Source organism: Tachyglossus aculeatus, chromosome 8, assembly GCF_015852505.1.
Source record: "Tachyglossus aculeatus isolate mTacAcu1 chromosome 8, mTacAcu1.pri, whole genome shotgun sequence".
Taxonomy (NCBI): domain Eukaryota; kingdom Metazoa; phylum Chordata; class Mammalia; order Monotremata; family Tachyglossidae; genus Tachyglossus; species Tachyglossus aculeatus.
Window position 1 is genome coordinate 35,960,995 of NC_052073.1, and position 25,948 is coordinate 35,986,942.

General features: G+C 51.8%; 1 protein-coding gene across 8 annotated transcripts; it reads left to right on the forward strand.

Annotated features, from left to right (window-relative positions):
- The first annotated feature begins 2,392 nt into the window (after positions 1–2,392).
- On the forward strand, positions 2,393–21,897 carry C8H20orf96 (chromosome 8 C20orf96 homolog). Of its 8 annotated transcripts, none has more exons than XR_005452145.1 (11): positions 2,397–2,478; positions 2,565–2,622; positions 3,326–3,476; positions 4,750–4,847; positions 6,810–6,968; positions 7,862–7,961; positions 9,881–10,038; positions 10,138–10,239; positions 12,782–12,909; positions 20,368–20,489; positions 21,766–21,854. XR_005452145.1 is itself a non-coding variant. In XM_038750510.1 (11 exons), the coding sequence occupies exons 1-11, from the start codon at positions 2,462–2,464 to the stop codon at positions 21,824–21,826; spliced, it is 1,158 nt and encodes a 385-aa protein (XP_038606438.1). In that variant the 5' UTR covers positions 2,399–2,461; the 3' UTR covers positions 21,827–21,897. The 8 variants fall into 8 exon arrangements, 7 of the variants coding, with proteins under 7 accessions (XP_038606445.1, XP_038606444.1, XP_038606440.1 ...); XM_038750510.1 differs by having other exon boundaries at positions 2,399–2,478; positions 12,823–12,909; positions 20,323–20,489; positions 21,766–21,897; XM_038750511.1 differs by having other exon boundaries at positions 2,404–2,478; positions 12,823–12,909; positions 21,766–21,897.
- The last annotated feature ends 4,051 nt before the right edge of the window (positions 21,898–25,948 follow it).

Genomic DNA, 25,948 nt, shown 5'->3' on the forward strand with positions numbered 1-25,948 from the left:
TAAGCATTTACTATGTACCAAGCACTGTTCTAAGTACTGGGGTAGATAGCAGAGAAGCAGCGTGGCTCAGTGGAAGGAGCCCCGGCTTGGGAATCAGAGGTCATGGGTTCTCATTCTGACTCCACCACTTGTCAGCTGTGTGACCTCGGGCAAGTCACTTCACTTCTCTGTGCCTCAGTCACTGCCTCTGTAAAATGGCGATTAAGACTGTGAGCCCCACGTGGGACAACCTAATGGCCTTGCAACTCCCCCAGCGCTTAGAACAGTGCTTGGCACATAGTAAGGGCCAAACAAATACCATTATTTTATTATTATTATATAAGGTCCTTAGGTTGTTCCCTGTGGGGCTCACAAGCTCCATCCCCATTTTACAGATGAGGGAACCGAGGCCCAGAAAAATCAAGTGACTTGCCCAAAGTCACACAGCTGACAAGTGGTGGTGTATATAGCTATAATTCTATCCATTTATACTGATGCTATTGATGCCTGTTGACTAGTTTTGATGCCTGTCATAAGCCCCCCCTTCCCCCCCAGACTATAAGCCTGTTGTGGGCAGGGATTGTCTCTATTGGTGAATTGTACTTCCCATGCCCTTAGTACAGCGCTCTGCACACAGTAAGCGCTCAATAAATACGATTGAATGAATGAATGAATCTATAATTCTATTTATCCATTTTGATGGTATAGCCGCCTGTCTACTTGTTTTGTTTGTTTAGTTGTCTGTCTCCCCCTTCTAGACTGTGAGCCCGTTGTTGGGTAGGGACCGTCTCTCTATGTTGCCAACTTGTACTTCCCAAGCGCTTAGTACAGTGCTCTGCACACAGTAAGCGCTCAATAAATACGATTGAATGAATGAATCTGTCGCCGACTTGTACTTTCCGAGCGCTTAGTCCAGTGCTCCGCACACAGTAAACGCTCAATAAATACGATTGAATGAATGAATGAATGAATGAACAGTGCTTGGCACATAGAAAGCGCTTAATAGAAACCATCATTATTATTATTCTAATTAGATCTTACCCGATCCCTGCCGCAACTCGTCAAGTCCGACGGCTTCAACTTCGGGTAACACCCTCCTGTGTCCACCAGAGGGCGCCGCCGCTCAGACGCCGCCCTTCCACCAGAGGGCGCTACCCCCGGCCTCGCCCCTCCTGACCCCACTTGTCCACTAGAGGGCACTGCAGCCTGGCCCCCGCCTCTCCATCAGAGGGCGCTGCAGTCCGGCCCCGCCCCTTCTAACCCTGCCTCAACACCAGAGGGCGCTACCGCCCGGCCTCGCCCCTCCTGACCCCACTTCTCCACTAGAGGGCGATGCAGCCCGGCCCCCGCCTTTCCACTAGAGGGCGCTGCCACCCGGCCCCGCCCCAGCCTCGCTCTTCCACCAGAGGGCGCTGCCGCCCGGCCCCGCCCCAGCCTCGCTTCTCCACCTGAGGGCGCTGCCGCCCGGGCCTGCCCCCCCACCAGAGGGCGCTACCGCCCGGCCTCGCCCCTCCTGACCCCACTTGTCCACTAGAGAGCGCTGCAGCCCGACCTCCGCCTCTCCATCAGAGGGCGCTGCCGCCCGGCCCCGCCCCTCATGACCCCGCCTCTCCACTAGAAGGCGCTGCCGCTTGGCCCCGCCCCTGGCCTGGCCCCGCTTCTCCACCAGAAGGCGCTGCAGTCAGGCCCCGCCCTTCCTAACCCCGCCTCCCCACCAGAGGGCGCTGCAGCCCGGCCCCGCCCCTCCAGACCCCTCCTCTCCACTAGAGGGCGCTGCCGCTTGGCCCCGCCCCTGGCCTGGCCCCGCTTCTCCACCAGAGGGCGCTGCAGTCAGGTCCCGCCCTTCCTAACCCCGCCTCCCCACCAGAGGGCGCTGCAGCCCGGCCCCGCCCCTCCTAACCCCGCCCCTCCACCAGAGGGCGCTGCCGCCCGGCTTCGCCCCTCCTGACCTCACTTGTCCACTAGAGGGCGCTGCAGCCCGACCCCCGCCTCTCCACCAGAGGGCGCTGCCACCCGGCCCCTGCCTCTCCACCAGAGGGCGCTACCGCCCGGCCCCGCCCCAGGTCTGGCCCCGCTTCTCCACCAGAGGGCGCTGCCGCCTGGCCCCGCCCCTGGCCTGACCCCGCTTTTCCACTAGAGGGCGCTGCAGCCCGACCCCCGCCTCTCCACCAGAGGGCGCTGCCGCTTGGCCCCGCCCCTGGTCTGACCCCGCCTGTCCACCAGAGGGCGCCGCCGCCCGGCCCCGCCCCTGGTCTGACTCCGCCTGTCCACCAGAGGGCGCTGCAGCCCGCCCCCGCCTGTCCACCAGGGGGCGCTGCCGCTTGGCCCCGCCCCTGGTCTGACCCCGCCTGTCCACCAGAGGGCGCCGCCGCCCGGCCCCGCCCCTGGCCTGACCCCGCCCGCCCACCAGAGGGCGCGGCCGCGCGCCCCGTTGCTAGGAGCCGGGATCCGCGTCCCCGGGGGCGCCCCCTGTCGGCCCCCGATGGAGGCGCGCATCGGGTGAGTCTCGTGCGGCTCCACCGGGGGGCCGAGGCCCGGGTGCTGGGTTCCAATCTTACCCCGCCGCTCCCTTCCGCCCCCCGCAGGAACCTCGGGGGCTTCCGGCGGCCCCGGGACCGCGGAGCCCCGGGACTCAACCCGCCGGTGAGACACAAACCCCTCCCCCTGCCCCCCCATCCAGTCATTCACTCACTCAGTCCTATTTATTGAGCGCTTCCCGTGTGCGGGGCGCTGGACCGGTTTTGCTGCCTGTCTCTCCCCCGCCCCCCAGACTGTCAGCCCGTTGTGGGCAGGGATTGTCTCTCTCTGTTGCTGTATTGGACTCTCCCAAGCACTGACATCATCATCATCATCATCATCAATCGTGTTTATTGAGCGCATACTGTGTGCAGAGCACTGTACTGAGCGCTTGGGAAGTCCAAATTGGCAACATCTAGAGACAGTCCCTACCCAACAGTGGGCTCACAGTCTAAAAGTGCAGTGCTCTGCACCCAGGAAGCGCTCAGTAAAGGCGACTGAATGAATGAATGACCACTAAGCGCTTGGGAATCCCTCCCCCCCTCCCCCAGGTCCATTGGGGGGGGGGTTGCATTCACTCATCAATGGTGTGTATGGAGCGCTTCCTGCGTGCACAGCACTGGACTATGTGCCTGAGGGAGTCCATTCACTCATCAATGGTGTGTATGGAGCGCTTCCTGCGTGCACAGCACTGGACTATGTGCCTGAGGGAGTCCAGTACAGTACTAAGAGTGAGAATCCCTGCTCAGGAGGAGCTGACAGTCTGGGGCGGTTGGGGGGGGGGGAGCGTCTCACCTCTTCTGCCCCTCCCCTCACTGTGCGGGTGCAGCGGCCATGGTTGTCCCTGAGCCTGGGCCTGGAGCAGGATCCGCACCCAAGTCCGGAGCCCAAGGTCCCGGGGCGTCCGCCTTTGCCGCCCATCCACGCCGGCCATGCCCGCCCAGGAGGGAGGACCGCCGCCGCCCCCCACCACAATGCAGGTGAGCCGGGATCCCAGCCCCCAAGGGGGGGAGAGGGACCCCTGACAGGAGGGGGACAAAAGCTCCTTATAATAATAATGATGGTGATGATGGTATTTGTGAAGCGCTTACTATGTGCCAAGCGCTGGGGAAGACACGGGGTCATCAGGTTGTCCCACGTGGGGCTCAAAGTCTCCATCCCCATTTGACAGATGGGGGAGCTGAGGCCCAGAGAAGTGAAGTGGCTTACCCACAGTCACACAGCAGACGAGGGGCCGAGCCGGGATTAGAACCCACGACCTCTGACTCCCAAGCCTGGGTTCCTGCAACTGAGCCACGCTGCTTCCCGCTGCTCATGGGCGGGGAACGTGTCTGTTGAATGTGGCGTCTTGTCCTCTCCCACGCGCTTAGTACAGTGCTCCGCACCCCGGAAGCGCTCAATAATACCATTGATTTTCCCCTTTTAGACTGTGAGCCCACTGTTGGGTAGGGACTGTCTCTAAATGTTGCCAATTTGTACTTCCCAAGCGCTTAGTACAGTGCTCCGCACGCCGGAAGCGCTCAATAATACCATTGATTTTCCCCCTTTTAGACTGTGAGCCCACTGTTGGGTAGGGACTGTCTCTAGATGTTGCCAATTTGTACTTCCCAAGCGCTTAGTCCAGTGCTCTGCACATAGTAAGCGCTCAATAAATACGATTGATGATGATGATGATGATGACTATACTGGGTGCCCCACACCGATTCTCCCCACTTTGGACCGTCGGCTCGTTGTGGGCAGGGAACGTGTCTGTTCTATTGGTCTACTGGACGGTCCCAAGCGCTCAGTACAGCGGTCTGCACTCAGTAAGCGCTCCACAGAGACCGTTGTACGTTAGTATGTCTGGTTTTGTTATTTATTTAATTTATTTCTACATATCTATTCTATTTTACTTTGTTAGTATGTTTGGTTTTGTTCTCTGTCTCCCCCTTTTAGACTGCGAGCCCCCTGTTGGGTAGGGACTGTCTCTAGATGTTGCCAATTTGTACTTCCCAAGCGCTTAGTCCAGTGCTCTGCACATAGTAAGCGCTCAATAAATACGATTGATGATGATGATGATGTTCCCCCCTTTTAGACTGTGAGCCCACTGTTGGGTAGGGACCGTCTCTATGTGTTGCCAACTTGGACTTCCCAAGCGCTTAGTCCAGTGCTGTGCACACAGTGAGCGCTCAATAAATACGATTGATGACGATGATGATGATGATTCCCCGGCTGGCTGGGTTGTGCAGAGGGCCCGTTCTCCCGCCCGGACAGGCCCCCCGGCCCCCTCCGGCCGCAGAACTCACCCCAAGGCCCTCGCCGGCGCCGACCTGGACCCCGTCCGACTTCACGAAGCCAACCAGATCCTCAGGGTCGGTGGACGCCGGGACCCCGGGCACTGGACTGAGCGGTCGGGGGAGTCCAAGACAGTTAGGCCGCACGCTCCCCGCCCTCCAGGAACTGAGGGTCGGCTGGGGCCGGGGCAACCGGACCGGGCGCTGGGGGGAGACCGGGACAGTTGGCGGGCACGGTCCCGGGCCCGGAGGAGCGGACGGTTGGCTTGGGGGCCGGGCACTGTAGTGAGCGCAGAGAAGCGTCCAGTAGAGTGAGCAGACGCCATCCGCGACCTCGAGACGCTGACACTCCAGAAGGGGAGACGGACGCTGAAATGAATTCAAATCCTAACTGCTTCTCCTTTCCCTCCTGCTCCTCTTTCTGCCTCTTCCTCTCCTTTTCCTTTCATCTTCATCCTCCTCTTCTCCTTGTTCCTCCTTTTCATTTTCATCCTCCTCTTCATTTTCCTTTTCACCTTCATCCTCCTTTTCTTCCTTTTCATCTTCCCCTTCTTTTTCTTCCTTCTTCATCCTCCTTTTCCTTTTTATCCTCCTCTTCTTCCTTTTATCTTCATCCTCTTCTTTTTCCTCTTCATCTTCCTCCTTTTCACCCTTCTCTTCTTCCTTTTCATCTTCATCCTCCGCTTTTTTCTCATCTTCCTCCTCCTTTTCCTTCTTTTCATCTTCCTTTTCATCTTCATCCTCTTCTTTTTCCTCTTCATCTTCCTCCTCCTTTTCCTTCTTTTCATCCTCTTCTTCCTTTTCATCTTCATCCTCTTCTTTTTCCTCATCTTCCTCCTCCTTTTCCTTTCCATCCTCCTCTTCCTTTTCATCTTCATCCTCTTCTTTTTCCTCATCTTCCTCCTCCTTTTCCTTTCCATCCTCCTCTTCCTTTTCATCTTCATCCTCTTCTTTTTCTTCATCTTCCTCCTCCTTTTCTTCTCATCCTCTTCTTCTTTTTCCTCTTCATCTTCCTCCGTTTAACCCTTCTCGTCTTCCTTTTCATCTTCATCCTCTGCTTTTTTCTCATCTTCCTCCTCCTTTTCATCCTCTTCTTCTTTTTCATCTTCATCCTCTTCTTTTTCATCTTCCTCCTCCTTTTCCTTCTTTTCATCCTCTTCTTCCTTTTCTTCATCCTCTTCTTTTTCTTCATCCTCCTCCCTTTCCTCTTCAACCTCCGCTTCTTCCTTTTCATCTTCATCCTCTTCTTTCTCTTCATCTTCCTCCTCCTTCTTTTCATCCTCTTCATCTTCCTCCGTTTAACCCTTCTCGTCTTCCTTTTCATCTTCATCCTCTGCTTTTTTCTCATCTTCCTCCTCCTTTTCATCTTCTTCTTCCTTTTCATCTTCATCCTCTTCTTTTTCCTCATCTTCCTCCTCCTTTTCCTTCTTTTCATCCTCTTCTTCCTTTTCATCTTCACCCTCTTCTTTTTCATCTTCCTCCTCCTTTTCCTTTTCCTCCTCCTTCCTTTTCATCTTCATCCTCCTTTTTCCTCATCTTTCTCCTCCTTTTCCTTTTCCTCCTCTTCTTCCTTTTCATCTTCATCCTCTTTTTTCATCTTCCTCCTCCTTTTCCTTCTTTTCATCCACTTCTTCCTTTTCCTCTTCATCCTCTTCTTTTTCCTCATCCTCCTCCCTTTCCTCTTCAACCTCCGCTTCTTCCTTTTCATCTTCATCCTCTTCTTTCTTTTCATCCTCTTTTTCACCTTCATCCTCCTTTTTCCTCATCTTTCTCCACCTTTTCCTTCTCCTCTTCCTTTTCATCTTCATCCTCTTCTTTATCTTGATCCTCCTCCTCCTTTTCCTTCTTTTCATCCTCTTCTTCTTCCTTTTCATGTTCATCCTCCTTTTTCCTCATCTTCCTCCTCCTTTTCCTTCTTTTTATCCTCCTCCTCTTCTTCCTTTTCATGTTCATCCTCTTCATCCTCCTCCGTTCTCCTACATCCGTCTTCCTCCTCCTCCTCGTCCCGGTCCTGGACGCCTGCGGCGTGGGGCCCGGCAGTTGATGCTGAAGGCGCGGCAAAGCTCCCTGGAGGAGGTGAAGGGGCAGGCGCGCGTCCTGAGGAAGGCCAACCGGGCCCTGGCTGAGAGCACGCGCCGCACGGAGACCTTGCTGGTGGATCACGTGCGGGAGCTGCTCCAGCAGCAGGACCTGTTTGGGGTCAGAGACACCGCCCACCCCCTGCCCAACCCTGCTACCTACTGAGCGCCCGCTGCCGGCAGGGCTCTGGACCAAGCACTAGGGAAATCATCCATCCATCCATCCATCTATGGATCCACCCACCATCCCCTCCACCCATCCACAATCCACCCATCAGCGGACTTTACTGGCCAGAGCCTGGGCCTGGGAGGGCGTGACTTTGGGCGAGCCGCCTCACTCCTCTGGGCCTCAGTGACCTCACCTGTCAAATGGGGTTGAAGACCGGGAGCCCCATGGGGGACACAACCTGACGACCTTGTATCTCCCACAGTGCTTGGCACATAGTAAGTGCTTCACAGACAATAATAATAATGATAACGACGGCATTTATTAAGCACTTCCTATGTGCAAAACACCGTTCTAAGTGCTGGGGGGGGTTACAAGGTGATCAGGTTGTCCCACGGGGGGCTCACAGTCTTAGTCCCCATTTGACAGATGAGGTCACTGAGGCTCAGAGAAGTTAAGTGACTTGCCCAAGGTCACACAGCTGACAAGCGGCAGAGCCGGGATACCATCGTTACTGTTATCCATCCATCCACAGTCCATCCATCCAACCACAATCCCTCCATCCATCCATCCAGTTATTCATTCATTTATTCACTCATTCATTCGTTCAATCCTATTTATTGAGCACTTACCGTGTGCAGAGCACTGGACTAAGCGCCTGGGAGAGTTCAGCAGAACAATAAGCAGACACATTCCCTGCCCACAACGAGCTGACAGTCTAGAGGAGGTCAGGGAGTGCGTTTTCGGGGGGCGGGAGGAGTACCGGCAGTCTCAGCAGGGATTCTTGCGGGGGTCCGGGGGTCGGGGGGGTCGCAGCCGGTGACCTCTGGCCTTTGACCCTCCACCAGACCATGATTGCCACCCTGGAATCGTCCAATCAGATGCAGCTCCACATCGCCAAGCGCCAACTGGCAGAGACGGAGGAGAGGGAGAAGGCCAAGATGGAAGGTGGGGCAGCCGTCTCCTTCACTCATTTTGCATTTAGTGAGCGCTTACTGTGTGCAGAGCACCGGACTGAGCGCCTGGGAGAGTCCTCCAGACGTTGTGGGCCGGAATGTGTCCGCTTGCTATTGTACTGGACTCTTCCAAGCGCTTAGTACGGTGCTTTGCACACTGTAAGCGCTCAATCAATCCTGTAGTCTTCAGGGCCCGGGTTGGGGGGATTCCAGGAGAGGGGAATTCATTCGGTGCTATTTATTGAGCGCTTACTGTGTGCAGAGCATTCGGGAGAGTCCAATACGACAAAGAGAGACAATCCCTGGTCAGGGCGAGCTCGGAGGGTGGCGTATCGGCACCCTCAGAGCCAGGGGTTGCGTCTCCTACGTCTGTCGGACGCCTCCTCCCGCTCCCCCGTCTCCCTCGCCGGTGCTCCAACGCCAGCTGAGCCAACTGAGGGCCCAGAACCGCAAAGGGAAATCATTCGGTGCTATTTATTCAATCAATCAATCAATCAATCAATCGTATTTATTGAGCACTTACTATGTGCAGAGCACTGTACTAAGCACTTGGGAAGTACAAATTGGCAACACATAGAGACAGTCCCTACCCAACAGTGGGCTCACAGTCTAGAAGGGGGAGACAGAGAACAGAACCAAACATACCAACAAAATAAAATAAATAGGATAGAAATGTACAAGTAAAATAAATAAATAAATAAATAAATAGAGTAATAAATATGTACAACCATATATACATATATACAGGTGCTGTGGGGAAGGGAAGGAGGTAAGATGGGGGGACGGAGAGGGGGGACGAGGGGGAGAGGAAGGAGGGGGCTCAGTCTGGGAAGGCCTCCTGGAGGAGGTGAGCTCTCAGCAGGGCCTTGAAGGGAGGAAGAGAGCTAGCTTGGCGGAGGGGCAGAGGGATTGGGGGCATTCCAGGCCCGGGGGATGACGTGGGCCGGGGGTCGACGGCGGGACGGGCGAGAACGAGGCCTAATGGTGAGGAGATTAGCGGCGGAGGAGCGGAGGGTGCGGGCTGGGCTGGAGAAGGACAGAAGGGAGGTGAGGTAGGAGGGGGCCAGGGGATGGACAGCCTGGAAGCCCAGGGGGAGAAGTTTCTGCCTGATGCGCAGATTGACAGGTAGCCACTGGAGATTTTTGAGGAGGGGAGTAACATGCCCAGAGCGTTTCTGGACAAAGACAATCCGGGCAGCAGCGTGAAGTATGGATGGAAGTGGGGAGAGACACGAGGATGGGAGATCAGAGAGAAGGCTGGTGCAGTAGTCCAGACGGGATAGGATGAGAGCTTGAATGAGCAGGGTAGCAGTTTGGATGGAGAGGAAAGGGCGGATCTTGGCAATGTTGCGGAGCTGAGACCGGCAGGTTTTGGTGACGGCTTGGATGTGAGGGGTGAATGAGAGAGCGGAGTCGAGGATGACACCAAGGTTGCGGGCTTGTGAGACGGGAAGGATGGTAGTGCCGTCAACAGAGATGGGAAAGTCAGGGACAGGACAAGGTTTGTTGAGCGCTTACTGTGTGCAGAGCATTCGGGAGAGTCCAATACGACAAAGAGAGGCAAACCCTGGCCAGGGCGAACTTGGAGGGTAGCGTATCGGCCCCCTCAGAGCCAGGGGTTGCATCCCCTACGTCTGTCGGATGCCTCCACCCGCTCCCCCGTCCCCCTCGCCGGTGCTCCAACTCCAGCTGAGCCAACTGAGGGCCCGGAACCGCCAAGGGAATTCATTCGGTGCTATTTATTGAGCGCTCACTGTGTGCAGAGCATTCGGGAGAGTCCAATACGACAGAGAGATGCAAACCCTGGCCAGGGCGAGCTCGGAGGGTAGCGTATCGGCCCCCTCAGGGCCAGGGGTTGCGTCTCCTACGTCTATCGGACGCCTCCTCCCGCTCCCCCGTCCCCCTCTCCAGTGCTCCAACGCCAGCTGAGCCAACTGAGGGCCCGGAACCGCAAGTCCCAGGAGGAGCTGAATGTCCTCCTCGCTTACATGGATCAGGACTTCCCGCTCAAGGCCGTGCAGATATCCGGCCTCCTCAGGCAGGTCCAGCAGCTGAAGGACGCCCAGCAGGTAGCCGCCCCCCACCAAGGGCCCCGGAGGTCGGGGGGGGGGGGAGGGTCGTCCGCCCTCACAGCTCCCCGCCCCCCCCGGACTCCGGATTCCCGGCAGGACGAGTCGGAGGAGCTGAGGTTGATGCGCCGGACAGTGCTGGGATCCATGGAGCGGAAGGCCGCGGAGGCCCAGGAGAAGATCCTAAGACGCCTGGCCAACGTGAGAAGCCGGGGAGGGGGCTGGGTCACCTTGGACCAGTCACTTCGCTTCCCTTCTCCGGGTCTCGGTCCCCTCAGCTGTAAAATGGGATGAAGACTTCCAGCTCCATCTGGGACAGGGCCTGTGTCCACCCCGATTTGCTCGTTTCCACCCCGGGGGCTCAGTGAGTGCGGTGCCCGGCACGTAGGATTATCATTACCACCAGAAGCGCTTCCCAGATCCCATTATTACGGTCGTCATCATCGTCAATCGTATTTATTGAGCGCTTACTGTGTGCGGAGCACTGGACTGAGCGCTTGGGAAGTACAAGTTGGCAGCGTATAGAGACGGTCCCTACCCAACAGTGGGCTCACAGTCTAAACGGTCATTTTGTAATCGTCATTACTAAATCAGGGCAGCGCGGAAGGGGGCGGGAGGCGAGGAAATGAGGATGATGATGATGATCATCAATCGTATTTATTGAGCGCTTACTGTGTGCAGAGCACTGTACTAAGCGCTTGGGAAGTACAAATTGGCAACATATAGAGACGGTCCCTACCCAACAGTGGGCTCACAGTCTAAAAGGTCATTTTGTAATTATCATTACTAAATCAGGGCAGCGCGGAAGGGGGCGGGAGGCGAGGAAATGAGGATGATGATGATCATCAATCGTATTTATTGGGCGATTACTGTGTGCAGAGCACTGTACTAAGCACTTGGGAAGTACAAATTGGCAACATACAGAGATAGTCCCTACCCAACAGTGGGCTGATGGCATTTGTTAAGCGCTTACTACGTGCAAAGCACTGTTCTAAGCGCTGGGGGGGATACAAGGTGATCAAGTTGTCCCACGTGGGGCTCACAGTCTTCATCCCCGTTTTTACAGATGAGGGAACTGAGGCTCGGAGAAGCGAAGTGACTTGCCCAAGGTCACACAGCAGACTTGTGGCGGGGCCGGGATTCGAACCCACGACCCCTGACTCCAAAGCCCGGGCTCTTTCCACTGAGCCACGCTGCTTCTCCGCAGGTCCAGGATGGGAGCGTGGCAGTGGGTCTGGGGTATTGAAGTGCTTCGTATGTGCCGGGCACTGTACTAAGCGGTGGGGTGGATGGGGATGAAGACTGTGAGCCCCCCGTGGGACAACCTGATCACCTTGTACCCCCCCAGCGCTTAGAACAGTGCTTGGCACATAGTAAGCGCTTAATAAATGCCATCATCATTATCGTTCTCTTAAAGCCCGGGTCTTGGAGTTAAAAGGACTTGGGTTCTCTTCCCGACTCCTCCTCTTGTCCGCTGAGGGACCTTGGGCCGGTCACTTCCCTTCTCCCGGCCTCAGTTCCCTCCTCTGTCAAATGGGGATGAAGCCCCACGGGGGACGGGGTCCGACCCGATTAGCTTGGATCCACCCCGGCGCTCAGTACGGTGCCCGGCACATACTAAGCGCTTAACGACTACCACCGTTATTATTGTCATCGTGTGGGACGTGGACCGTATCCACTGTGACGCTCTGGCATCTCCCCCAGCGCTCAGTACAGTGGCCGGTACGGAGTAAGCGCTTCATTCGCTCGATCGTATCTATTGATCGCCTACTATGTACAGAGCACTGTACTAAGCGCTTAACCAACGCCACTGGTTAAGGAGAAGCAGCGTGGCTCAGAGGAAAGAGCACGGATTTTGGAGTCAGAGGTCATGGGTTCAAATCCCGGCTCTGCCAATTGTCAGCTGGGTGACTTTGGGCAGGTCACTTCACTTCTCTGGGCCTCAGTGACCTCATCTGTAAAATGGGGATAAAGACTGTGAGCCCCCCGGGGGACAAACTGATCATCTTGTAACCTCCCCAGCGCTTAGAGCAGTGCTTTGCACATAGTAAGCGCTTAATAAATGCCATCATTAGTATTATTATTATTATTAAAACTAAGAAAGAGAGCCTGGGGCTGGGAGCCAGAGGACCTGGGTTCTCATCCTGACTCTGCCGCCGCCCTCGAGACTCGCTGTGGGCAGGGGAGGCGTCCGCTTATCGCTCTAGTATCCTCGCCCCAGCGCTTAGTACAGCGCTGCGCACACAGGAAGCGCTCAATAAGTACGACGGATGGGTTTCCGTTAACGTCCGCCTTCCCCTCTAGCCCGGGAGCCTGTCGCGGGCAGGGGATGCGACATACTATGGGACTCTCCCGAGCGCTCGGTCCAGGGCCCTGCCCGCGGGAAGCGCTCAGTAAGTAGGAGCCCCTTCCTTCCTCTCCCCCTCGTCCCCCTCTCCATCCCCCCATCTTACCTCCTTCCCTTCCCCACAGCACCTGTATAGATGTATATATGTTTGTACATATTTATTACTCTATTTATTTACTTATTTTACCAGTACATATCTATTCTATTTATTTTATTTGGTTAGTATGTTTGGTTCTGTTCTCTGTCTCCCCCTTTTAGACTGTGAGCCCACTGTTGGGTAGGGACTGTCTCTGTGTGTTGCCAATCTGTACTTCCCAAGCGCTTAGTCCAGTGCTCTGCACATAGTAAGCGCTCAATAAATACGATTGATGATGATGATGATGATGATGATGATAGGACCGAGCGATCGAAGCGTCCGTGCCCTCCCGTTCCCACAGAAGAAGATCCGTCCGTACGAGGAGGGTCTGGCCCAGAAGACCAAGGCCAACAAGGTGCTGGTGGAGCAGATCTCCTACTTCCAAAGGGTGAGAGGTTCCCGAGACCACCCTGGGACCCCCAAAACCCTCCCGGGACCCCCATCTCTCCCCCCCGGAGGCGGGTTGGGGACCGGCTTCCCGGGGGGAATCCGGGGAAAAAGGAGCGCGGAATTCGGGAAAAGCTTGGCTGTCCGTGGAGGTCGCCTGGGGTAACGAGGATAATAACAACAATTCATTCATCCTGTATATATGTATATATGTTTGTACATATTTATTACTCTATTTCTTTACTTATTTTACTTGTACATATCTATTCTATTTATTTTATTTTGTTAGTATGTTTGGTTGTGTTCTCTGTCTCCCCCTTTTAGACTGTGAGCCCACTGTTGGGCAGGGACTGTCTCTATAAGTTGCCAATTTGCGCTTAGTACAGTGCTCTGCACACAGTAAGCGCTCAATAAATACGATTGATGATGATGATGATGGTTCATCCGATCCTATTTATGGAGCGCTTACAGTGTGCAGAGCACTGGACTGAGCGCTTGGAAAATACAGTTCGGCTGTAATAATGACGGGATGATGATGATGATGATGCAATTCATTCATCCGATCCTATTTATGGAGCGCTTAAACAGTGTGCAGAGCACTGGACTGAGCGCTTGGAAAATACAGTTCGGCTGTAATAATGACGGGATGATGATGATGATGCAATTCATTCATCCGATCCTATTTATGGAGCGCTTAAACAGTGTGCAGAGCACTGGACTGAGCGCTTGGAAAATACAATTCGGCTGTAATAATGACAGGACGATGATGATGATGATGATGCAATTCATTCAGCCGATCCTATTTATGGAGCGCTTAAACAGTGTGCAGAGCACTGGACTGAGCGCTTGGAAAATACAGTTCGGCTGTAATAATGACGGGATGATGATGATGATGATGATGCAATTCATTCATCCGATCCTATTTATGGAGCGCTTAAACAGTGTGCAGAGCACTGGACTGAGCGCTTGGAAAATACAGTTCGGCTGTAATAATGACGGGATGATGATGATGATGCAATTCATTCATCCGATCCTATTTATGGAGCGCTTAAACAGTGTGCAGAGCACTGGACTGAGCGCTTGGAAAATACAGTTCGGCTGTAATAATGACAGGATGATGATGATAATGATGCAATTCATTCATCCGATCCTATTTATGGAGCGCTTAAACAGTGTGCAGAGCACTGGACTGAGCGCTTGGAAAATACAATTCGGCTGTAATAATGACGGTATGATGATGATGATGATGCAATTCATTCATCCGATCCTATTTATGGAGCGCTTAGTGTGCAGGGCACTGGACTGAGCGCTTGGAAAATACAGTTCGGCTGTAATAATGACGGGATGATGATGATGATGCAATTCATTCATCCGATCCTATTTATGGAGCGCTTAAACAGTGTGCAGGGCACTGGACTGAGCACTTGGAAAATACAATTGGGCTGTAATAATGACGGTATTTGTGGAGCGCTTACTATGTGCCAAGCACTGGTCTAAGCACTTTCTAGACGGTGAGCCCACTGTTGGGTAGGGACTGTCTCTGTATGTTGCCAACTTTTTTTTTTATTGAGCACTTACTGGGTGCAGAGCACTGTACTAAGCGCTTGGGAAGTCCAAGTTGGCAACATCTAGAGACGGTCCCGACCCAACAGTGGGCTCACAGTCTAAAAGAACAGTGCTCTGCACATAGTAAGCGCTTTAACAAATACCATTATTATTATTATTAAAAGGGGGAGACAGAGAACAAAACCAAACATACTAACAAAATAAAATAAATAGAACAGATAGGTATAAATGTGTACTTCCCAAGCGCTTAGTCATCATCATCATCAATCGTATTTATTGAGCGCTTACTATGTGCAGAGCACTGTACTAAGCGCTTGGGAAGTCCAAGTTGGCAACATCTAGAGACGGTCCCGACCCAACAGTGGGCTCACAGTCTAAAAGAACAGTGCTCTGCACATAGTAAGCGCTTAACAAATACCATTATTATTATTATTAAAAGGGGGAGACAGAGAACAAAACCAAACATACTAACAAAATAAAATAAATAGAATAGATAGGTATAAACGTGTACTTCCCAAGCGCTTAGTCATCATCATCATCAATCGTATTTATTGAGCACTTACTATGTGCAGAGCACTGTACTAAGCGCTTGGGAAGTCCAAGTTGGCAACATCTAGAGACGGTCCTGACCCAACAGTGGGCTCACAGTCTAAAAGAACAGTGCTCTGCACATAGTAAGCGCTTAACAAATATATTATTATTATTATTAAAAGGGGGAGACAGAGAACAAAACCAAACATACTAACAAAATAAAATAAATAGAATAGATAGGTATAAACGTGTACTTCCCAAGCGCTTAGTCATCATCATCATCAATCGTATTTATTGAGCACTTACTATGTGCAGAGCACTGTACTAAGCGCTTGGGAAGTCCAAGTTGGCAACATCTAGAGACGGTCCCGACCCAACAGTGCTCTGCACATAGTAAGCGCTTAACAAATACCATTATTATTATTATTATTAAAAGGGGGAGACAGAGAACAAAACCAAACATACTAACAAAATAAAATAAATAGAATAGATATGTATAAACGTGTACTTCCCAAGAGCTTAGTCATCATCATCATCATCATCAATCGTATTTATTGAGCACTTACTATGTGCAGAGCACTGTACTAAGCGCTTGGGAAGTACAAATTGGCAACATATAGAGACAGTCCCTACCCAACAGCGGGCTCACGGTCTAAAAGGGGGAGACAGAGAACAAAACCAAACATACTAACAAAATAAAATAAATAGAATAGATATGTACAAGTAAAATAAATCAATCAATAAATAGAGTAATAAATCTGTACAAACATATATCCATAGATACAGGTGCTGTGGGGAAGGGAAGGAGGGAAGATGGGGGGGATGGAGAGGGGGACGAGGGGGAGAGGAAGGAAGGGGCTCAGTCTGGGAAGGCCTCCTGGAGGAGGTGAGCTCTCAGCAGGGCCTTGAAGGGAGGAAGCGAGCGAGCTTGGCGTCCAGTCCAGTGCTCTGCACACAGTAAGCGCTCAATAATGAATGAATGAATGGGGGAGGTCATCGGGTTGTCCCACGTCTTCATCCCCATTTGACAGATGAGGGAACTGAGGCACGGAAAAGTGAAGTGACAAGCCCAAAGTCACCCAGCTGACAAGCAGCGGAGCCGGGATTAGAACCCACGACCTCCGACTCCCGAGCCCGGGCTCTTTCCACTGAGCCACGCTGCCTCTCTCTTCACGGGTAGACTGTGAGCTCGTCATGGACAGGGATCGTCTCTCTTTATTGCTGTACTGGACTCTCCCAAGCGTTTAGTCCGGTGCTCCGCACACCGTAAGCGCTCCATAAATAGCATCGGATGAATGAATGAGTGAGCCTGCCGACTGGATTGGAGAAGCGCTCAGCGGAAAGAGCCCGGGCTTTGGAGTCACAGGCCATGGGTTCAAATCCCGCTCCGCCAGCTGTCAGCTGGGTGACTTCGGGCAAGTCACTTCACTTCTCTGGGCCTTAGTGACCTCATCTGTCAAATGGGGATTAAGACCGTGAGCCCCCCATGGGACAACCCGATCACCTTGTAACCTCCCCAGCGCTTAGAATGGTGCTTTGCACATAGTAAGCACCTAACAAAAACCATCATTATTATTATTATTGGACTCTCCCCAGCCCTCAGTCCAGTGCTCTGCACACAGTAAGCACTCAATAAGTTCCAAGAGAAGCAGCGTGGCTTAGTGGGTAGAGCCCGGGCCTGGGGTTTGGAGGGTCACGGGTTCTAATCCGCCACTTGTCTGCTGTGTGACCTTAGGCAAGCCACTTCCCTTCTCTGGGCCTCAGTTCCCTCATCTGTCAAATGGGGTTGAAGACTGTGAGCCCCACACGGAGCAACCTGCTTGGAGAAGCAGCGTGGCTCAGTGGAAAGAGCGCGGGTTTGGGAGTCAGAGGTCATGGGTTCGAATCCCAGCTTAGCCGCTGTGTGACTTTGGGCAAGTCATTTAACTTCTCTCTGGGCCTCAGTGACCTCATCTGGAAAATGGGGGTGAAGACTGTGAGCCCCACACGGAGCAACCTGCTCGGAGAAGCAGCGTGGCTCAGTGGAAAGAGCGCGGGTTTGGGAGTCAGAGGTCATGGGTTCGAATCCTGGCTTAGCCGCTGTGTGACTTTGGGCAAGTCATTCAACTTCTCTCCGGGCCTCAGTGACCTCATCTGTCAAATGGGGTTGAAGACTGTGAGCCCCACACGGAACGACCTGCTCCGAGAAGCAGCGTGGCTCAGTGGAAAGAGCGCGGGTTTGGGAGTCAGAGGTCATGGGTTCGAATCCTGGCTTAGCCGCTGTGTGACTTTGGGCAAGTCATTTAACTTCTCTCCGGGCCTCAGTGACCTCATCTGGAAAATGGGGATGAAGACTGTGAGCCCCGTGCGGGACAACCTCATGACCTTGCATCTCCCCCAGGGCTTAGGACAGTGCTTGGCACATAGTAAGCGCTTAACAAATACTAAAATATATTATTAGCTTGCATCTCCCCCTGCGCTTAGGACAGTGTTTGAAACATAGAAAGCACTTCACAAATACCGTTATCATCATACTAAAATTATTGTTATTATTAGCTTGCATCTCCCCCCGCGCTTAGGACAGTGTTTGAAACATAGTAAGCGCTTCACAAATACCGTTATTACTATACTAAAATTATTGTTGTTATTAGCTTGCATCTCCCCCTGCGCTTAGGACAGTGTTTGAAACATAGTAAGCGCTTCACAAATACCGTTATTATTATACTAAAATTATTGTTGTTCTTAGCTAGCATCTCCCCCCGCGCTTAGGACAGTGTTTGAAACTTGGTAAGCGCTTCACAAATACCGTTATTATCATACTAAAATTATTGTTGTTATTAGCTTGCATCTCCCCCTGCGTTTAGGACAGTGTTTGAAACATAGTAAGCGCTTCACAAATACCGTTATTATTATACTAAAATTATTTGTTATTATTAGCTTGCACCTCCCCCCGCGGTTAGGACAGTGTTTGAAACATAGTAAGCGCTTCACAAATACCGTTATTATCATACTAAAATTATTGTTATTATTAGCTTGCATCTCCCCCCGCACTTAGGACAGTGTTTGAAACATAGAAAGCACTTCACAAATACCGTTATTATTATACTAAAATTATTGTTGTTATTAGCCTGCATCTCCCCCTGCGTTTAGGACAGTGTTTGAAACATAGTAAACGCTTCACAAATACCGTTATTATTATACTAAAATTATTGTTGTTATTAGCTTGCATCTCCCCCCGCGCTTAGGACAGTGTTTGAAACATAGTAAGCGCTTCACAAATACCGTTATTATTATACTAAAATTATTTGTTATTATTAGCTTGCATCTCCCCCTGCGCTTAGGACAGTGTTTGAAACATAGTAAGCGCTTCACAAATACCGTTATTACTATACTAAAATTATTGTTGTTATTAGCTTGCATCTCCCCCTGCGCTTAGGACAGTGTTTGAAACATAGCAAGCGCTTCACAAATACCGTTATTATTATACTAAAATTATTGTTGTTATTAGGCTTGCATTTCCCCCCGCGCTTAGGACAGTGTTTGAAACATGGTAAGCGCTTCACAAATACCGTTATTATTATACTAAAATTATTTGTTATTATTAGCTTGCATCTCCCCCTGCGTTTAGGACAGTGTTTGAAACATAGTAAGCGCTTCACAAATACCGTTATTATTATACTAAAATTATTGTTATTATTAGCTTGCATCTCCCCCCGCGCTTAGGACAGTGTTTGAAACATAGTAAGCGCTTCATAAATACTGTTATTATTATACTAAAATTATTGTTGTTATTAGCTTGCATCTCCCCCCGCGCTTAGGACAGTGTTTGAAACATAGTAAGCGCTTCACAAATAACATTATTATTATACTAAAATTATTGTTGTTATTAGCTTGCATCTCCCCCCGTGCTTAGGACAGTGTTTGAAACATAGCAAGCGCTTCACAAATACCGTTATTGTTATACTAAAATTATTGTTGTTATTAGCTTGCATCTCCCCCTGCGCTTAGGACAGTGTTTGAAACATAGCAAGCGCTTCACAAATACCGTTATTATTATACTAAAATTATTGTTGTTATTAGGCTTGCATTTCCCCCCGCGCTTAGGACAGTGTTTGAAACATAGTAAGCGCTTCACAAATACCGTTATTATTATACTAAAATTATTGTTATTATTAGCTTGCATCTCCCCCCGCGCTTAGGACAGTGTTTGAAACATAGTAAGCGCTTCACAAATACCGTTATTATTATACTAAAATTATTGTTGTTATTAGCTTGCATCTCCCCCTGCGCTTAGGACAATGTTTGAAACATAGTAAGCGCTTCAGAAATACCATTATTATTATACTAAAATTATTGTTATTATTAGCTTGCATCTCCCCCCGCGCTTAGGACAGTGTTTGAAACATAGTAAGCGCTTCACAAATACCGTTATTATTATACTAAAATTATTTGTTATTATTAGCTTGCATCTCCCCCCGCGCTTAGGACAGTGTTTGAAACGTAGTAAGCGCTTCACAAATACCATTATTATTATACTAAAATTATTGTTATTATTAGCTTGCATCTCCCCCTGCGCTTAGGACAGTGTTTGAAACATAGTAAGCGCTTCACAAATACCATTATTATTATACTAAAATTACTGTTATTATTAGCTTGCATCTCCCCCCGCGCTTAGGACAGTGTTTGAAACATAGTAAACGCTTCACAAATACCGTTATTATTATACTAAAATTATTGTTGTTATTAGCTTGCATCTCCCCCCGCGCTTAGGACAGTGTTTGAAACATAGTAAGCGCTTCACAAATACCGTTATTATCATACTAAAATTATTATTATTAGCTTGCATCTCCCCCCGCGCTTAGGACAGTGTTTGAAACATAGTAAGCGCTTCACAAATACCGTTATTATCATACTAAAATTATTGTTATTATTAGCTTGCATCTCCCCCCGCGCTTAGGACAGTGTTTGAAACATAGTAAGCGCTTCATAAATACTGTTATTATTATACTAAAATTATTGTTATTAGCTTGCATCTCCCCCCACGCTTAGGACAGTGTTTGAAACATAGTAAGCGCTTCACAAATACCGTTATTATTATACTAAAATTATTGTTATTATACTATTACAAATAGTATTTTATTATTATTATTATTATTATTATCATTATTATTATTATTGCCAATGAATAACTCATCCTCCAGCACTTGGTCCCCTTGCCGGGGGCGGTGAGGACCGTCTCTCTATGTTGCCAACTTGTACTTCCCAAGCGCTCAGTCCAGTGCTCTGCACACAGTAAGCGCTCAGTAAATACGATTGATTGACTGATTGATTGATTGAGGAGCTGACGTTCGGCGGTCCCCTTCCCCCCGGCCCCCCGCGGCAGCTGGTGGCCACCCTGGAGGAGGAAGTCCCCCGGCTGGAGATGGAAGTGAAGACATTACAGTCCCAGACCCCCGGACTCCTACGGGAGGAGATCTTCCCGGACGTCCTCCTGAGAAAACCAAAGTACGGGGACCCCCCGATCCCTCCCCCGTTCTCGCCCTTCTCCTTCAAACGGGGGGGTGCGCCTAGTACAGTGCCCTTTCTATGGCGAGCGCTCAATACATACGGTTTTGAAGCTCCTCCAGGGCAGGGAACGGGCCTCTTCTTTTCCGAGAGCTCAGTACAGCGCTCTGCGGGCGCTCGGTCAGTGCCACGACGTCTCGTCCTCTTCCGAGCGCTGGGTGGGTGCTCAGTAAGTCCCACGAGGACGACTACACCGTTAGAGCGGCAGCCCCTTGTGGGAAAGGAGCGGGTCCCTTCTCCGTCTCCTCCTCTCCCCGGCGCTCAGTACAGTGCCCCGCACCCGTGAGCGCTCCATAAACCCCATGCCGACGCCTAGACCGCTAGAGTGGAAGCGCCTTGGGGGCGAGAATCAGGCCACTTCTCCGTCTTGTCCTTCCCGGGCGTCCAGTACAGCTCCCAGGGGACCCTCGGGAAATACCACGTGTCTGCTGTGCGACCTTGGGCCGGTCACTTTACCTCTCTGGGCCTCAGTTCCCTCCTCTGTCAAACGGGGATGGAGATGTCTGCTGTGTGACCTTGGGCCGGCCACTTTACCTCTCTGGGCCTCAGTTCCCTCTCAAATGGGGATGGAGATGTCTGCTGTGTGACCTCGGGCCGGTCACTTTACCTCTCTGGGCCTCAGTTCCCTCTCAAATGGGGATGGAGATGTCTGCTGTGTGACCTTGGGCCGGCCACTTTACCTCTCTGGGCCTCAGTTCCCTCTCAAATGGGGATGGAGATGTCTGCTGTGTGACCTCGGGCCGGCCACTTTACCTCTCTGGGCCTCAGTTCCCTCCTCTGTCAAACGGGGATGGAGATGTCTGCTGTGTGACCTTGGGCCGGCCACTTTACCTCTCTGGGCCTCAGTTCCCTCCTCTGTCAAACGGGGATGGAGATGTCTGCTGTGTGACCTTGGGCCGGCCACTTTACCTCTCTGGGCCTCAGTTCCCTCCTCTGTCAAACGGGGATGGAGATGTCTGCTGTGTGACCTCGGGCCGGTCACTCTACCTCTCTGGGCCTTAATCCTCTGATAAATGGGGATGGAGACGGTGAGTCCCACGTGGGACAGGGGACCGCGTCCAACCTGATTTGCTTGGATCCATCCCGGCGCTTAGTACAGGGCCTGCCATGTAATAAGCGCTTAAAAAATACCATCGTGGTTGGTTAGGTGACCCCATCGCCGGCCCGACCCCCGAGCCCCCCACCCACCCCGACTTTCCCTGTCGTTGTCCCCCAGGTGCGAGCCGGACACGGACGTCTGCCTCGATTTCCCCCGGGAAGAGCGACTCCCTTTCTAGCTGGAAGACGGGACGGGGGCAGCGGACGGGACGGGGCCGGGCCGAGCACCAATAAAACCACTTCTCTTCACTCCCTCCGTCGACCCGTGGTATTTATTGAGCGCCTAACACTCAGTCGACCGTATTTATTGAGCGCTCACTGCCCACAGAGTGCCGGGAGAGTCCAGTCCAGTCATCATCAGGAGTGGCAGCGTGGCTCAGGGGAAAGAGCCCGGGCTTGGGAACCAGAGGTCGTGGGTTCTAATCCCGGCCCCGCCACTTGTCAGCTGGGTGACTGTGGGCAAGTCGCTTTGCTTCTCTGGGCCTCAGTGACCTCATCTGGAAAATGGGGGTGAAGACTGTGAGCCCCTTGTTGGGTAGGGACCGTCTCTCTATGTTGCCAACTTGGACTTCCCAAGCGCTTAGTACAGTGCTCTGCACACAGGAAGCGCTCAATAAATACGATAGATGATGATGATGAAATACGATTGAATGAATGAATGAATGACAACCTGATCACCCTGTATTCCCCCCCCCCAGCGCTTAGAACAGTGCTTGTCACATAGTGAGCGCTTAACAAATACCATCATCATTATCATTATTATTATTATCAACGGACGCATTCGTTCGTTCACTCATTCCCCCTTTTAGACTGTGAGCCCACTGCTGGGTAGGGACTGTATATGTTGCCAATTTGGACTTCCCAAGCGCTTAGTACAGTGCTCTGCACACAGTAAGCGCTCAATAAATATGATTGATGATGATGATGATGATGAAATATGACTGAATGAATGAATGAATGAATGACAACCTGATCACCCTGTATTCCCCCCCAGTGCTTAGAACAGTGCTCGGCACATAGTGAGCGCTTAACAAATACCATCATCATTATTATTATTATTATCAACGGACGCATTCGTTCGTTCACTCATTCCCCCTTTAAGACTGTGAGCCCACTGTTGGGTAGGGACCGTCTCTCTATGTTGCCAACTTGGACTTCCCAAGCGCTTAGTACAGTGCTCTGCACACAGTAAGCGCTCAATAAATACGACTGATGATGATGAAATACGATTGAATGAATGAATGAATGACAACCTGATCACCCTGTATTCTCCCCCCCAGCGCTTAGAACAGTGCTTGGCACATAGTGAGCGCTTAACAAATACCATCATCATTATTATTATTATTATCAACGGATGCATTCGTTCATTCACTCATTCCCCCTTTTAGACTGTGAGCCCACTGTTGGGTAGGGATTGTCTCAAGATGTTGCCAACTTGGACTTCCCAAGCGCTTAGTACAGTGCTCTGCACACAGTAAGCGCTCAATAAATACGATTGATGATGATGATGAAATATGATTGAATGAAGGAATGACAACCTGATCACCCTGTATTCCCCCCCCAGCGCTTAGAACAGTGCTTGGCACATAGTGAGCGCTTAACAAATACCATCATCATTATTATCATTATTATTATTATTATCAACGGACGCATTCGTTCGTTCACTCATTCCGTCTTATCTACTGCCCGTGCGCTGTAAGCGACGCAGCGTGCGGGGCACTGGACTGAGCGCCTGGGAGCATCCAATACAGTAGAGTCTAGCGATCCTTCGGCAGAATTCATGAGATTTCCCCCAATTTCCATGCTCGTGGCGGGCTATCAAAGCCCAAAACGCCACCCGTCAGCGAGCAGCAAGGCACGCTGGGAGTCAGAAAGTCCTGGGTTCTAATCCCGGTTCCGCCCCGTGTCTGCTGTGTGGCCTTGGCCAAGTCACCTCCCTTCTCTGGGCCTCGGTTCCCTCCTCCGTAAAAAGGGGATGGGGAGGGTGAGCCCTATGCGGGACGGAGGCCGTGTCCAACCCGACTGGCTTGGATCCACCCCAGCGCTTAGTACAGTGCCTGCCACATACCAAGAGCTTAATGGACACCGTAACAGCAATAATAATAATGACGGTGTTTGTTAAACGCTTACTACGTGCCAAGCGCTGTTCTAACGGACACCACCATTATTAATAACGGCAATAATAATAATGACGGTGTTTGTTAAGCGCTTACTACGTGCCAAGCGCTGGGGAAGCTACAGGGTAATCGGGTGGTCCCACGTGGGGCTCAGTCTTCATCCCCATTTTCCAGATGAGGTAACTGAAGCCCCAGAGAAGTGAAGTGACTTACCCAAGGTCACACAGCTGAGAAGTGGGGGAGCTGGGATTAGAACCCACGACCTCTGACTCCCAAGCCTCTTGACTAAGCCACGCCGCTTCTCGATATTACCGTCATAAACGTGGGATGTAGTAAGTGCTTAACAACAACCGTTATTATTATTAATATCGGTCCATGCACTGCACACATTAAGTGCTCAATAAATACGACTGAATGAATCTACTGAGCGCCTCCCGCCTGCGGCGCCGACTTGACCCCCGTCCACGTGTTTTGTTTTGTCGTCCGTCTCCCCCTTCTAGACCGTGAGCCCCTTGTTGGGTAGGGACCGTCTCTATACGTCGCCGACTTGTCCTTCCCAAGCGCTTAGTACAGTGCTCTGCCCACAGTAAGTGCTCAGTAAATACGATTGAATGAATCTACTGAGCGCCTCCCGCCTGCGGCGCCGACTTGACCCCCGTCCACGTGTTTTGTTTTGTCGTCCGTCTCCCCCTTCTAGACCGTGAGCCCACTGTTGGGTAGGGATGGTCTCTATATGTCGCCAACTCATCCTTCCCAAGCGCTTAGTACAGTGCTCTGCACACAATAAGTGCTCAGTAAATACGATTGAATGAATCTACTGAGCGCCTCCCGCCTGCGGCGCCGACTTGACCCCCGTCCACGTGTTTTGTTTTGTCGTCCGTCTCCCCCTTCTAGACCGTGAGCCCGCTGTCGGGTAGGGACCGTCTCTATACGTCGCCGACTCGTCCTTCCCAAGCGCTCAGTACAGTGCTCTGCACACAGTAAGTGCTCAGTAAATACGACTGAATGAATCTACTGAGCGCCTCCCGCCTGCGGCGCCGACTTGACCCCCGTCCACATGTTTTGTTTTGTCGTCTGTCTCCCCCTTCTAGACTGTGAGCCCGCTATTGGGTAGGGACCGTCTCTATACGTCACCAACTCGTCCTTCCCAAGCGCTCAGTACAGTGCTCTGCACACAGCAAGTGCTCAGTAAATACGACTGAATGAATCTACTGAGCGCCTCCCGCCTGTGGCGCCGACTTGACCCCCGTCCACATGTTTTGTTTTGCCGTCTGTCTCCCCCTTCTAGACCGTGAGCCCGCTGTTGGGTAGGGACCGTCTCTATATGTCACCGACTCATCCTTCCCAAGCGCTCAGTACAGTGCTCTGCACACAGTAAGTGCTCAGTAAATACGATTGAATGAATCTACTGAGCGCCTCCCGCCTGCGGCGCCGACTTGACCCCCGTCCACGTGTTTTGTTTTGTCGTCCGTCTCCCCCTTCTAGACCGTGAGCCCGCTGTTGGGTAGGGACCGTCTCTATACGTCGCCGACTCGTCCTTCCCAAGCGCTCAGTACAGTGCTCTGCACACAGTAAGCGCTCAGTAAATACGACAATGAATCTACTGAGCGCCTCCCGCCTGCGGCGCCGACTTGACCCCCGTCCACGTGTTTTGTTTTGTCGTCCGTCTCCCCCTTCTAGACCGTGAGCCCGCTGTGGGGTAGGGACGGTCTCTATATGTCACCGACTCATCCTTCCCAAGCGCTTAGTACAGTGCTCTGCACACAGCAAGTGCTCAGTAAATACGACTGAATGAATCTACTGAGCGCCTCCCACCTGCGGCGCCGACTTGACCCCCGTCCACATGTTTTGTTTTGTCGTCCGTCTCCCCCTTCTAGACCCTGAGCCCGCTGTTGGGTAGGGACCGTCTCTATAAGTCACCGACTCGTCCTTCCCAAGCGCTCAGTACAGTGCTCTGCACACAGTAAGTGCTCAGTAAATACGACTGAATGAATCTACTGAGCGCCTCCCGCCTGCGGCGCCGACTTGACCCCCGTCCACGTGTTTTGTTTTGTCGTCCGTCTCCCCCTTCTAGACCGTAAGCCCGCTGTCGGGTAGGGACCGTCTCTAGATGTCACCAACTCGTCCTTCCCAAGCGCTCAGTACAGTGCTCTGCACACAGTAAGCGCTCAATAAATACAACTG